The sequence below is a fragment of the Diabrotica undecimpunctata genome, chromosome 2 (genome assembly GCF_040954645.1).
Source record: "Diabrotica undecimpunctata isolate CICGRU chromosome 2, icDiaUnde3, whole genome shotgun sequence".
NCBI classification, from domain to species: Eukaryota; Metazoa; Arthropoda; class Insecta; order Coleoptera; family Chrysomelidae; genus Diabrotica; species Diabrotica undecimpunctata.
Window position 1 is genome coordinate 53,242,622 of NC_092804.1, and position 13,885 is coordinate 53,256,506.

The 13,885-nt window shown below is 32.6% G+C and overlaps 1 protein-coding gene across 1 annotated transcript; it reads right to left on the minus strand.

Annotated features, from left to right (window-relative positions):
* Positions 1-862: 862 nt before the first annotated feature.
* Positions 863-13,644, minus strand: LOC140434543 (FAST kinase domain-containing protein 5, mitochondrial). Its single transcript, XM_072522885.1, has 5 exons — positions 12,957-13,644; positions 12,218-12,531; positions 10,249-10,966; positions 6,510-6,736; positions 863-992 (listed from the first exon to the last, which is right to left on the minus strand). Exons 1-5 carry the CDS (start codon positions 13,573-13,575, stop codon positions 915-917), a joined length of 1,956 nt encoding a protein of 651 aa, XP_072378986.1. The 5' UTR covers positions 13,576-13,644; the 3' UTR covers positions 863-914.
* Between the last annotated feature and the right edge of the window lie 241 nt (positions 13,645-13,885).

Consider the following 13,885-nt stretch of genomic DNA (forward strand, 5'->3'; position numbering starts at 1 on the left):
TACCTAGATGTCCTGATTAAGAAAAATCAAGCCCATTTTTTTTCCACTCTATTGTATATCGGAAAGAAAATCACTACCTGCATGCCAAACATTAGAGTAGTTAACAGATCAAAGTATTAAAGTATATAAAGCAAAGCCGCGACGCGTAATAATACTGCAATATTGCAGTGAACAGTGAACCATATAGTTAAATGAACTAGGGATTCTGAGTAAAGCGCGCATTCGTGGTGTAGGCAAACCACTCTCACAAATTTCGCAACCATGACATTCTTCTGTCCTGGATTTATTTTTCCTTCTATTTTTCCCTGCATTATATTTTGAAGTAATAATGCAGAAATATTCGAGTTTGTTCACTTTATAGTTAATTAATATAACCTCTGGCTCTTTTCCTATACGACGTAGTACTTCTACGTTTGTGACTTTCAGTGGCATCTATCTTTCTTCTTTCCGCTTGTCTTAGGTTTCAAGATTCACTTCCGTATGTCAGTATTGGGAATATTACGCAGTTATAAACCTCATTTTTAGAGTTCGTGAACTTTGAAAGTCATTCCATATTTGGGCCATCTTTCCTACGGCGATTTTTGCCAGATCACATGTATGTTTTATTTCTTCCTGTTGTGATCCTGTGTTTGTGATCAATGATCCTAGATATAAGTATGAGCTCACAACCTCAAACCAGTCAATCGTGCTTATGTGTGGATGATTGTTATGTAGTCCATTCACTATCATGATCTTTGTCTTTGATATGTTTAACTACAGACCAAATATTTGATTTTCGTTTTCAACAAGTCGTATGGGATCAATGAACTCTTCTTGACTACCTGCAAAACGTAGGTTTTCTATAACAAAAGCAAATACAAGAGATTTTTAAAATGTTATATTTAAAAAATAATAATAAATATAATTTTTTTACACTATCCTAATCCAAGTTTAGTAGATATATATTTTTTCATCATGTCTGTTGATAAATTTTGAAACTCTGACCAAATTACCTAAAAAGAGTAAAATATGAGAGAATATATAAAATAAAATACTTAAAAAGTGAAAGAAATATCGTTTTGTCCTTTTAGCATTATGTAAAATGTTTTTCATTGGAAAACTTATCCCATAAATCACAAAAATTTAATTTAAAAAATCCTTTATAAAAAGGTATAAATACAAAAGAACCCTTTCAGGCAAAATCAATAATTTTTATGAATTTTGACAATTATTTAAAAACTTTGTACCCCTTTTCAAATATAAAGAGCGTCGATCTTGTTACGGTTTTCATTAACATTTGGTTATAACTTTTTAAATACCACTGTATAACACAAAACAACTTTGTATTCTTGTAACGACGAAGTGAAGCGTGTATTAAATTTTAAATAAAATACAGGGTGCTTCATTAAAAAAAAACATATTTGATGCGGTACAGTATTATGGAACACCTTGGTATATTTGTAAATAATTTTAAAATGTGAAGCTTACAACTACCTCCTATTTTTGTAACTTTTTTGGTATCTACTATAATAACAGATATAACGGATTTTGTCATAAAACTTTATCTCCCTGTACATTATGTACTATATTTATTTTAATTGAAGATACTTTATATTTGACGTTTTGATTTCTACCCTGGAAATCGTTCCTGTTAAACTTGGATCAACGGGCCTTCTTCTTTTGTTAATTCTTATGCTTTTTCTTTTACTTGAAGCAAAATTCCTATTATCTTGAAACTTTGTACAGGGAAATCTTGAAGTCTTAAAACTTTGTACATGCATTTGACCTCTTAGATTCCATTTTAAGTCAATAGGACTTCCTCTTATCATTTTTTTATGGCTTTTCAGGTGTTGAACTGGAGTTTCAGACCATATTTTACCCATTTCTTCCATTTTTTTTCCACCAATAATTCATAGGATACTAAAGTTACAAATATATATTACAAACTGGCTGTATCCTGTGCGCATTGCTAAGCCACCAACTAAAATAAATTCTAAGGAAAGACATTACACTAATATTCAATTTATTTTGAGTCATTTTATTGATTTTGTATAACAATAAGTATAACATAACATAGTTATGTTATACTTATATATAACCTAATTAGGTTATACATATATAACCTAATATGGAAGAGAAAAGTAATACCCAGAGAATGGACAAATGCAGTAATTATACCTATATACAAGAAAGGAAACACAAGAGACTGTAGGAACTATAGAGGTATATCACTACTATGTGTAGCAGCAAAAGTATACGAAACCATAATAGAAAGGAAAATTAGAAAAGAAATAGAACATAAATTAGAGGATGTACAAAGTGGATTCAGGAAAGGACACAACACACAAGACCATATATTCACCATGCAACAAGTAATAGAAAAAGCCTTAAAGAAAAATAAAGAAATACATCTGAGCTTTATAGACATGGAAAAAGCATTCGACTCAGTCAAAAGAAAAGATATATGGGAAAGCCTAAAGAAGAAACAAGTAAGTGAAGAACTGATAAAAGCAACATATACATGAAAACAACAAATACAGTAAGAATGTTAAATATACAGTCAGAACCATTTGAAACAACCCAAGGAGTTAGACAAGGGGGAAGTCTCAGCCCAGTACTATTCATAAATTTAATAGATGAGATAGTGAAAGAATGTAAGAAAACATTCAAGAAATACTGCATCGGTTGGAACAAAATGCAAATGATAAATGCTGAGATGTGTATATTTGCAGACGACATAGTATTAATTGCGGAAACTGCAGAAAAACTGAAATACAACTTAGAGAAATGGAACCTAGAAGCAAGCAAATACAACTTAAACGTAAACAAAGAGAAGACTCAAATAATGAAAATATCAAGGAAACAAGGGACGGAAGATCAAATAGAAGTAATGATAGACCAACAAAAAATAATACAGATAAATTCATACAAATACTTAGGAACAGTAATCAACAACCTAGGAGACATCGAGGATGATCTTAACAACAGAATGGAAAACACAGGAAAACTATTCCAAGCACTAAATAGAGGATTCCTTAATAACAAAGAAATATCAACAAAGACCAAGATGACAATATACAAAACAATATATAGACCTACAGTGACATATGGAGCAGAAAATTGGATATTAAACAAAAGACATCAGAGCAGAATTCAGGCAGCAGAGATGAAATACTTCAGAAGAACGATAGGAGTAAAAAGAACTGATAGAATCAGAAATGAAGAAATAAGAGAAAGATTCAAAATCAAACCGATACTCGAGTCAATCAAAGAGAAAAAATTGGCATGGATCGGACATCTAACCCGGATGGACAATAATAGACAAGTAAACAGAGTGTGGGACGCCAAACCAATAGGGAAGAACAGAAGAGGAAGACCCATTAAAGAATGGAACAGTGACATCTCGCAGATACTGCAGAGTAAGGGTAAGACTTGGCAGGAAGCAACACAGATGGCATCCAATAGGAAGGAATGGAGAAAGTTCGTTAAGAGCTAGGACACCTCAGACAACTGTCAAATATTGTAATTTAATGAATTGTATTGTAAACGGCCCAACACCGAAAGGTACAAATGGGTTCTACTGATTAAGTAAAGTTATTGATTTTGTTCATTTTGAAAAAATTGTGACATTGCAGCGTTTCGTTTCAATTCGATATTTATTGAAGTGCTGTGGGATACACAATATTTCTTGTTTTTCCTTCGGGTGAATAAATAAAAATTTTCCGATGCTTGAGCAGGCCACATAGAGCTGCCCATGTAAAAAGCATGGATTCTCCAAATTTAATCCACAGACTTGCAACGATTGTCCTTGGGCTTTTTTGATAGTCATTGCGAAAGCGAGTCGCACCAATAACCGTAAACGTTTGAATTAGAATGGCATATATGCCGGGATCATTGAAATAGGCGGCAATAGTACGTCTTCATCTTTGAATTTTCCAGTCAAAATTGTTGCCTTGATAACATTGTTCATCATTTTCTTGACTGAGAATCTGGTTCCGTTGCAAAGTCGTGCTGGATTTATGTTTCGAAGAAGAATGATGGGTACGCCAATTTTCAATGTAAAAACGTGCGGTGGCATGCCTAGCGAATAAAGCGAATTCAAGAAATTAGTTGGATAGTTGACAACTTCGATTTCATTCACCACAATAACTATGGACTTATATGTTGTCATTTGGCCGGGTATTTCATTCCGAATGGTTAAGTTGATGGTATTGACATCGACGTTTTTGGCAGCTAATATAGCATGCGAACTGAGCCACTGATGATTTATGTGTGTAATGTTTAAGAAAACTTTTTGAGCCAATTCGTCTATGCTTTCGGTGATCTTAGAGAAGTTTGCTGGCAAGTTGATGCATTGCGTAGATTCATCAATTTGCGTTCGCCCATTTCCAATATCCATTAATTGTTTTGAAAAATTTCGAGCCGATGCATCCCGTTGAAGTTGTACACGCATGTTTGTTTTCAAAGTCAATTTATGTAAATGACGCCATAAAACTGATGGTTTGAGACATGCATTAAGTTCATCATCGGGTGTTGAAAGTGATATAACCGGCAGTGTTTGTCGAATCACCAGACATTAAAATTAGTGTGCCACCGAAGTCCGTGCGTTTCCTCTCAAATTTCGGAGTGTACGATCAAGCGCTTCCAATGCTTTCTTGCGAGACATTGTACATTCGTCCCATATAATAATTTGACACGTTTGGAGTATTTTTCCCATTCCAGAGTTTTTGATGATGTTGCATGTTGGTGCCTTAGTGTTTTGCAAATTCAATGGCAGCTTTAATGCTGAATGCGCTGTTTAGCCACCATCCAAAAGAGTTGATGCAATTCCGGATGATGTAATTGCCTGTGCAATATTATTTTGTGATCGTAAGGTTGCCAAAATGAGTGAAAGAAGGTTGCATGTACCACCTGGATGTAATTCTGGCTGCTTAACTTGTCCACTGGGGTATCACATTCCTTGCATTTCGTTTTTAAATTTGAGGGCGCTACAATACAAATTTTATCCATTTTTTAAATGACGAAACTTGGATGAAGACTGTAATCATTATTACTGTCATTTAAGTCAGGTGAGGTCAGTCAAGATTTAAATCAGCGTGCAGCGTTCGTCTTGATCAAGCAGTGCTTATTCGAACAGTTTGCAGCCTTCGTTCCAGTTGTTCAGTTGTCTCAGACTAGCGGGCCTGAGTAGTACGTACCGGTCAGTTTCTAACCTTACTTCTCGTTGTTCAGATGATTCAGACAAACGGGTCACAGTGACATATACCCGACGATTTTCCAGCTTTAATGCTCGTTATTCGTCTGATTTGGAGGCTCGTAATGCTCTTTTCTTCCGTGTTTGAGGTGTAGATCGGCCAATTGTTTGTCGCTTCGAAGGCATAATTGTACGAGAACGACATGAAAAATGCGCTTAAAATTATTAGATGTCAATCAGCAATCCGAATCTCACAATGGATCCAATTCAATTGAACCGGCTGTTCACACACCGATAGAAATGTTAATATTGACAGTGATCACCAACTTGCTGAAGAAAATTTAAAGTGAAAAAAATCAGTATTCGAGAATCGCTGAAATCGATCTTAATTCTACTCACGATGATACCTGACTAGATTCAATTCGATTGAATTATTTATCTAAATTAATTTAACTTGCAATGAAATGCACAACACTATTCGAAAAACGCTCCCAAATATAAAAATACGCACAATATTGTCTGTTCATGTGAGCCGGACATGAATTTCACAATTTACATAAAATCTTATGTCATCCACAACTCGAAACGTCACTATTCTTTCGCTGTTTTAGTTTCAATTCAAATTAGCATGAACTGTCACGGCAATATATGAAATTCACTAGAATAACAGTGGCACCATCTGTCGAAAATTGGTCGTACCAACTTAGAAACCTTCGTTGGTTCATGCACAATTGCACATAATCAAATGCATAATTTACAATTCTATAAAGGACATACAGACAAACATTTATATATATATATATATATATATATATATATATATATATATATATATATATATATATATATATATACAGATGTTCGAGAATTCTGTCTGGTCTTTCGATACAGTGCTGTATCGGGTTACTAACATAACCTTTTAATGATTAAATGATTATTAATTTAAAAGAAATTTAGATTTTTAGATATTTTAAATAAACTGGAGCAAATCCTGTCGGCAATTCCCGATTGAAACTCTATTTCTTTACTATTAATTTTTGCTAATATTGGAAAACAATAGAATATTGAATAGACAACGAAAGACCTTGTGAGTTACATGTCACGAGCCCCTACTTCACACTTATGAGATTATAACACTCACTAAAAGCGTGTTAAATTTAGGAAAGATTTTTAAATTTAAGCGTGTTAAATGTCTTTGGAGAATTTTTTTTAATGTGTACTATTATTTAAATCAGAAATTTATTCTATTTGGCTGTTCCATACTTATTACTTAACTGCAAATAAGAAGTTATTGTACTTAAGTGCATGAATGATTTATGTATATGAATATACTTACAAAAACAGGAGTATATCCAATTTTCCTCAATTGTCTTTGCTTCATAATAAAGGTACCTAGTGGCATGTTAGTATCTTTCACGGTATTGTTCCATCCTATTACCGTTATTGCGAACCATTCTAATGACTTGTCTTTATGTGGTACCATTACATCACCTAATACATAATTTTGAAAACCCACTGGTTCTACAACCTTACCAGTTATTTTATTTTTACATACTATAATATCTAAAACAGAAAATGAATTTAAAGTATGTCATAAAGAACACATATGATATATAAATATGAAGAAAGTTATAAATAAATTGTGATCACTGACAGTCCATGTACAGCCTTGGTCTACCTTTTAGATCTATAGATTATAGCCTATACATAGTTGAAGATTGATGAATGTAGAAATAAATTCTTGAAAAAAATTGAAAAATATATGAGTGAAAATCGGAACAACTATCATCTAACAAAATCTATAACATCTTTTGAAAGAGTTAGACAGATAAGACATAGTAGTGCATGTTGTTTTATACAATAGAAAAAGAATTTATTTTATTCCCTTCTTAGGAAAATTGTATAGTACACACCATCAACCTGGAATACTTTTTAGGCAGTGTTAAACGGACAATAAGGCATACACTAACGGACAGGACATTGCGAGGAGATAGAACAGATTGAATAAATGTCTAGGCTCCATATTGTTCTCTTAAAGTTGCCTCAGATAAATATAATTTCATTCCAAAACGAGTTAGGTGAATATACCCAGAACAGTGAAGAAACCCTGAAAGAACTTTCTAGGGTACACTTTCCTAAGTCTGAAACGAATCTGATATCACCAGACACATGACAGTACACCGGACTGGAGATATTAACTCATAATTCTAATGAAAATGGGCATATGGCAAGAGAAGCGGTAGAATCACGACATAGTCAAATGGATAATAAACTGATTTAAGCCATATAAATCACCGGGTCCTGACGGAATATGATCCAATACGTCTACAGATGAGAAATGACCTTTTGTACAAAAAAATATGTACGACACTACAGGCTAGATTGAGTTGGGCTACATACCAGGAGCATGGAGAAATTTAGGGAAATTGGGTCCTGTAAACCTGAATACTTGAATCTGAAATAGTTAAGACAATCAAACAAGACAGTATACTCCAACAAACTATAGAAAATATAAACAAAGAAATCGGAAAATATTAACCATTACACAGAATAGAAGAGCTCTGGAACAAAATAAAAATATCCATAATCACAATAAGAAGTATTCAAACACGACAGAAAAGAGGCAGGAATGGATAACAGATGCTATTCTGAAGCGTATAGAAAAAAGAAGACAACACAGTAATAGAAATCAAGTGAAATACAAGGAATTACATAGATAAATAATCAGAGCAATCAAGCACACTAAAGAGCGATGGCTATAGGAAACATGCGGAGAAATAGAAATACTACAGCCAAACATGACAGCTTTAACCTCCATAAGAAAATAAAAGAAATGAAAAGATACCAAAGACAAACGAAGACCTGGAGCAACTTTGAACTCAGGCAGTGCGCTCGAGCGGTGATAAGGGACTCACCATCACACAGACTGAAGTGGAATCACCTATCGAAAGACTGAAGAACAAGAAAGTTCCCAGATCAGACCAAATACAGGGAGACGTTCTTAAACAACTTGAAACAGAACAAATCGCCTGCAAATACGCAAATAAATGCTCCGATCGCTTGGCAGTTGGTTTTTAACTGGTCACTGTCAATTAAGCAAGCACCTCCACACAATGGAGCTAGTAGTAGAAGTGGGACATACACCTCTATGCAGGAAGTGGGACTTTTAAAAAGCCTTCGATAGTCAAGCATAGCAAACTCATCTCAATCTTACAAGAGTCAGGAATAGATAACAGAGACGCAGAGATGTCAAAGCTATACCTAGAATGAAACATCAGAGGAATTCAACATAAAAAGAGGAGTATGTCAGGGTTGTGAACTATTCAGAACACCTATTTAAAGAAGTATTATATAAAATAGAAAACGGAATTATAATAAATGGAGAGGTTGTGAACAACCTGAGATACGCAGATGGCATTGTCCTTATAGCTGATAGTGCAGAGGGGCTTCAGAGAATTATAAACTGTATAGCGACTGCGTGCTGTGAATATGGTATGAAAAACAAAAAAAAACACTAACACTAACTATCAAGATCGACCAGACACGATTTAATGTCAACAATGTAGTTCTCCCAATAGCTGAGACAATAACATACTTAGCTCCCTAGATAAAGTCTGGGACCATTTAAGAGAAATAAGATGTCTAATGCAAAAATCAAGAGGCACATTCAATAAGATAAGTAAAGTAATCTGTAATCTCTCCATCAATATCTATACCTGAATAAGGATTCTGAGAGGCTCTCGACTTTGCTTTTTGGGTGGACGCACAAACGCCTCGTGTAAATGCATAAATGCATTAAGATGTGGTGCTATCGACGCATGCTCCCATGGATACATCATGTATCTAATGAAACCATATTACAACGCATCACTGGAGAACTAGAACACCTCCCAGCTATAAAACGTAGAAAATTGGAATACTTGGGACACATCATGAGAAATCAGAAGTACCACCTGCTGCAGCTTATTTTACAGGTTATTGTTTTCTTCTACTTTCGATTTTTCTTCTTTAATTTAAATAAACTTTATTATAATTAGTTTTTGTAAACAAACACTCATCTGACAGCTAAACAGTTAACAAATTCGGTTGGATGATACTTCGCAAGACGAGTGTAATGAGTGTAGATAGTCACTCTCTCAGAATCAGGTGTAAATTTATCGACACTGATGTTACACTTTTTTTGCTACATTTCTCAATGGAACAGAGTGGCGTAGCACTACACCTTGCAAAGGAACGACTTAGTGTAGCACTTCTACACTTTTTTGGAACTAGTGCTACATTAAAAAAAAAGGAATGTAGTTAGAGTAATGTGGTCAAATGTGATAGCCAATACAAATAATCTTAGAAAGTAAATATGCATCTAACCATAGGAGGTTAGTAACCTAAATATCTACTCTAGAAGTAACGAACGATATAGAATATCAAAATATAAAAAATGTTTTACAGAAAACTGCATCTGAAACTCTCGAAAATCATTTAAGATGCATCAACAGATGAAGATCTATGAAATCAAATTTAAGAAGAAGAGAAAAACACATACTAGGAACAAAAATGTAACCAAATTAACAGCTACAAATATGGCGTTTGATTAAAAACTTACAGTCGCACTTATTGAACATGAATAATGGAAAAATTATTGATGAAAAATAGAGAACAGAACTTAGAAATCACTAAATAACTAACAAGGGGGGTTGTACTGAAGAAAAACAGCGCCGATCAGGAATTACAAAAAGGTTTATGTCAATACTAAAAAAAAATTGAAACGCCATAAAATAACTATTGACACAAAAATTATACTGGTAAGAAGGCTAGTTTTTCCAGCTTTCATGATACCTGCAACAGGTTAATGGGTAAAAAGAAGAAGATTTAGAAATCACGAACTAAAATTAAGAAAAACAGAAGATCGGCAATATAAAAATCTGGAGATATTGCCATACAGCTGTCTTTTTACATAAATATAATACTGGTAAAAAACTTGTCATACACAAAAATCAAACTCAAAAGGACCAACGAAACAGAAAATGAGCAATATAAAAATATTTGAAACAAAGCGCAAATCAAACTAGAGCACTTACCTGCTCGGGAAAAATGTGGTAAAATAAAATTTACATGCATAAATTTTTCACCACCAACTACACTACAAACTGTATCAATTGTATCTAAAATTAACTTATCAGCTGCTGTCAATTTCTTCCACTGATTGTAGCTGGGAGTAAACTCAGTTAACCATTTGGCAGCTTTATATTTTAAGTGAGGAGGCAGTCTATTTCCTTTATAGTCTGGGCATTCTATATCAATACTACAATCCAACGAAAATATTTCTCTAGGTATCATCTTCGCTCCTTTTCCATACACACTTGTTATATATTCTTCATCTAAAATTCTATTCATTAATTCATCAGAGTATATATTTCGAAGGCTCAAATAATTCAAAGCACACGCTAAACATCTGGCATATCTCACTGTCTCTGCCAACCTTTCAGGTTTGTGTATTTCTTCATAACAAGCTTTAAATATATCAGGATTTGTTTTCGGGTCATAATTAAACATTGTCAGAACATTTAAGACTCTTTCAATGTCCTTAAAACGAATAATTTCTGGATTTGTAATATTTTTAACTAATTTTTGGGAAACTTTCTGCAATACTCTTTTGTTATAAGTTTGTATACCGGTGCTCATAAGTGCCAAATGTGTACAACATAGATCTGAGAGTCTATCGATTTCTGGATACAGGTTGTCAACCATTTTTTCTATTATCCCGATTATTTTAAAAGGCTTTGAATACCTTAAAACCTAAAAGAAGAATATGCTATTATTTTAATTAGCTATACTGATAAACAGCTTCGGGTATACAAGATAAGTACAGTATTTTCATGCCAGAAAAAGGAAAAGGAGATATATTGAGATTAGCATTTTCGAAGTTAAAAGGCCCAAATAACAGTACAGAGGGAATTAAGAGAATGTGAAAAAGATACCTATGCTCTGTAGAAAATCCAAAATAAAGGCAATCCCAAAGCTATGGGATGTATCAAAACTAAAGCTAAAGTGATGTATCAAAAAGAGCAAAGGAAAGTATAACAATAATGATAAAACGAAATATAAAAATCAAATAAAAGACTATTTTTACATATCTTATAGAAAGCTACAGATGACAGTAAGAAATAAACCTAAAAGGAATATCATTTGTGTAGTCTAAAAGGAAAGACAGTCCAGACAAACCAAACGATCACATTGATACGCATTGGATCTGCATTGTCGGCTGATTTCATATTTGTGTTGTTCAGAGCCCTATCCCTAACATTATTGAGAATTAGATAGGGATTAGATCAAAGAATTCAATCTGTACAAGATTAAGACTATATATTAATAAAAAGTAATTAATATACAGTTCCATTATTCAGGATTATTCTTCTTTTTTCAGTTAAAGAAGTCTGCAACAGTAAGTTTACTTCAGCTATTAATAAGGTATGGAAGGAATTTTTGGGACGATGATCAAAATATTCCCAATCTGAGTGAACCTCCTTTTCCTACTCATTGGTTTGATATCAAATATTCTTAGCTGTACCATTTCTTAATAAATACATTCTGCTTCTTTGAAAACTGACAAATAATTTGCCTATCTATATCTAATTTTGACACTACTGACTCAAAAACTAACTCATACTTTTCTTTTGGAAAACTATGCAGTCTGGAACTGAATACTGCCACTTACAATTTACTTTAGATCTATATGCAAATAATATTCGATAATTTTTACTGTAATGAATACTCTTTTTAATTAATTTTCTTAAAAATATACTTCTAAAACCAAACTTTACATTGGCAATGTCAAGTCATAAATGGTATATCACTCACCAAAACTTAGTAGTGACTAAACTACTGACATTTCTTATTTTTAAGGCATTTCGAAGCCTACTCTACTTAGGTTTTTTATAGCTCTATAGTAATCTCTCATATATAAGAGAAATAACAAAAAAATATGAAAATAAAATACAACTGCTCTATCTTCCTATATGAAAATACCATTTTAACAAAAAAATGTACCTTTAATATTGCTGTTAATGTTATATCATGTGCAGTACTTGAATGTTCTATTACTCTTTTTGCCAGAGCTTCTTGAATATTTACTAGCTTAATTTTTGTTTTAGTTTTAAAATATCCCATGGCAATTACACCCATCTCATCAATGTCCATATCATTCACAAGTTTTTCTAGAGCAAATTCATATTCAAAGTCCACAGCTCTTTTTCTGTAGACATTAAGGTAGAAATAAATGCTAAGTAACTGTTCTTTGGTGAGATCATCAGCTCTCTTCGCTGTTCTGTTAATAAGTGTATAAATATAATCACAGTGTTTACCTGTAATTAAAAAAAAAATAGTATGATATAAAGAAATAATGTAGATCAAAATTGCAATTTTATAAAATCAGTACAAAAATTAAAAACTTTTTTCTGAAAAGTCCTTATATTAATGACAGTGATTTTTTATTAAAAGTTTAGAAAAAGGAAAACAATAATTTCTTGTTAGTGCTCTTTACTCATTATCATTTTTATTCCTATCTACCTAGTTTTAAAATATTCAAATTGTTGATTGTTAGGAAGGTTAAACATTTTACCAGAGTCAATATAAACAATAAACAAACTTTTTCACACATCATCAGCATCATAAATAACATTTTGATTGTGAAATGCTACCAAAAAATATTAACATCTTACTTAAGGTATAAATGACGAGCAATATATCATGAGTGCTCGTTTGGATTAAAACTGACTTTAAAACTTACCTAAACGCAATTTGTACCATGCATTCGCAACTGTGAAACTTTTGTCCTTGTCCCATTCAATTATCTTCCAACAACAGATATCATCCAAACAACTCCACACATCATGAAAATTATGTGATTTATAGGATTCTACAGAAGGATATTCTGAAAGACAATACAGTAAACCAATTAATTGATCATCATTTATGTGCTCACAATTGTCCATTAAACCATCCACTAAATTGTCGAATCTGGTATCTGAAATAGGTATATCGTTCCTAATGCAAAAATTTTTAACCTGATAAAAGGCATTAACAATATCGCTTATAGTAGAGTCCCTCCAATTTTGATCCAGAACTTCCTGAAAATGTTTGGTTGAAGAGACATCACTTTCTGGTACATTTATTACATTGCTGCTGACGAAATCTTTACAAACTATTTTATGTGCATAAATATTTTCATGATCTATGAATACATTATTATTACTTGAAGAGATATGAAAACTTGATTTAAGATTGTAACAGAAAAATGTATTTTTATTTAAACTTAAATAATTAATTATAGGCCTAGAAACATTTTTATGTTTGAGAAAAAAATCTACGTGTTGAGGCTTACAATAACGATATATTTGTCTTAACATTTTAATTCAATGAAATAATAATAATTTAAAAAAACTTCACATAACTGACATAACCTATATATATTAAAATGCTGGTTGCTGGTTGTCAAAAATCAAATTTTATTTTTATTTTGACAAGTATTGAATACGTTTAGTTGCATAAACTATGGCGTTTTTCCTCATGCGCCTGTGGTTTACATGAAGACTTAATTCGAGATTTTTCTTTGCTTCTTTCTACAGCTAAATTGTATTTATTACAAGAATATATATAATAGAAATATAGGTTGAGTTTACCGAAAGTACAAGCTATAACATAAATTTATTTCAAGTA

Coding starts and splice junctions, on each gene's coding strand:
- LOC140434543 (XM_072522885.1), bottom strand. CDS start 13,575: ATGTTAAGACAAATATATCGTTATTGTAAGCCTCAACACGTAGATTTT. Junction 10,967..12,217: donor CATTAACAGCAATATTAAAG/GTACATTTTTTT, acceptor TTCTTCTTTTAG/GTTTTAAGGTATTCAAAGCC. Junction 6,737..10,248: donor ACCACATTTTTCCCGAGCAG/GTAAGTGCTCTA, acceptor TTTCTGTTTTAG/ATATTATAGTATGTAAAAAT.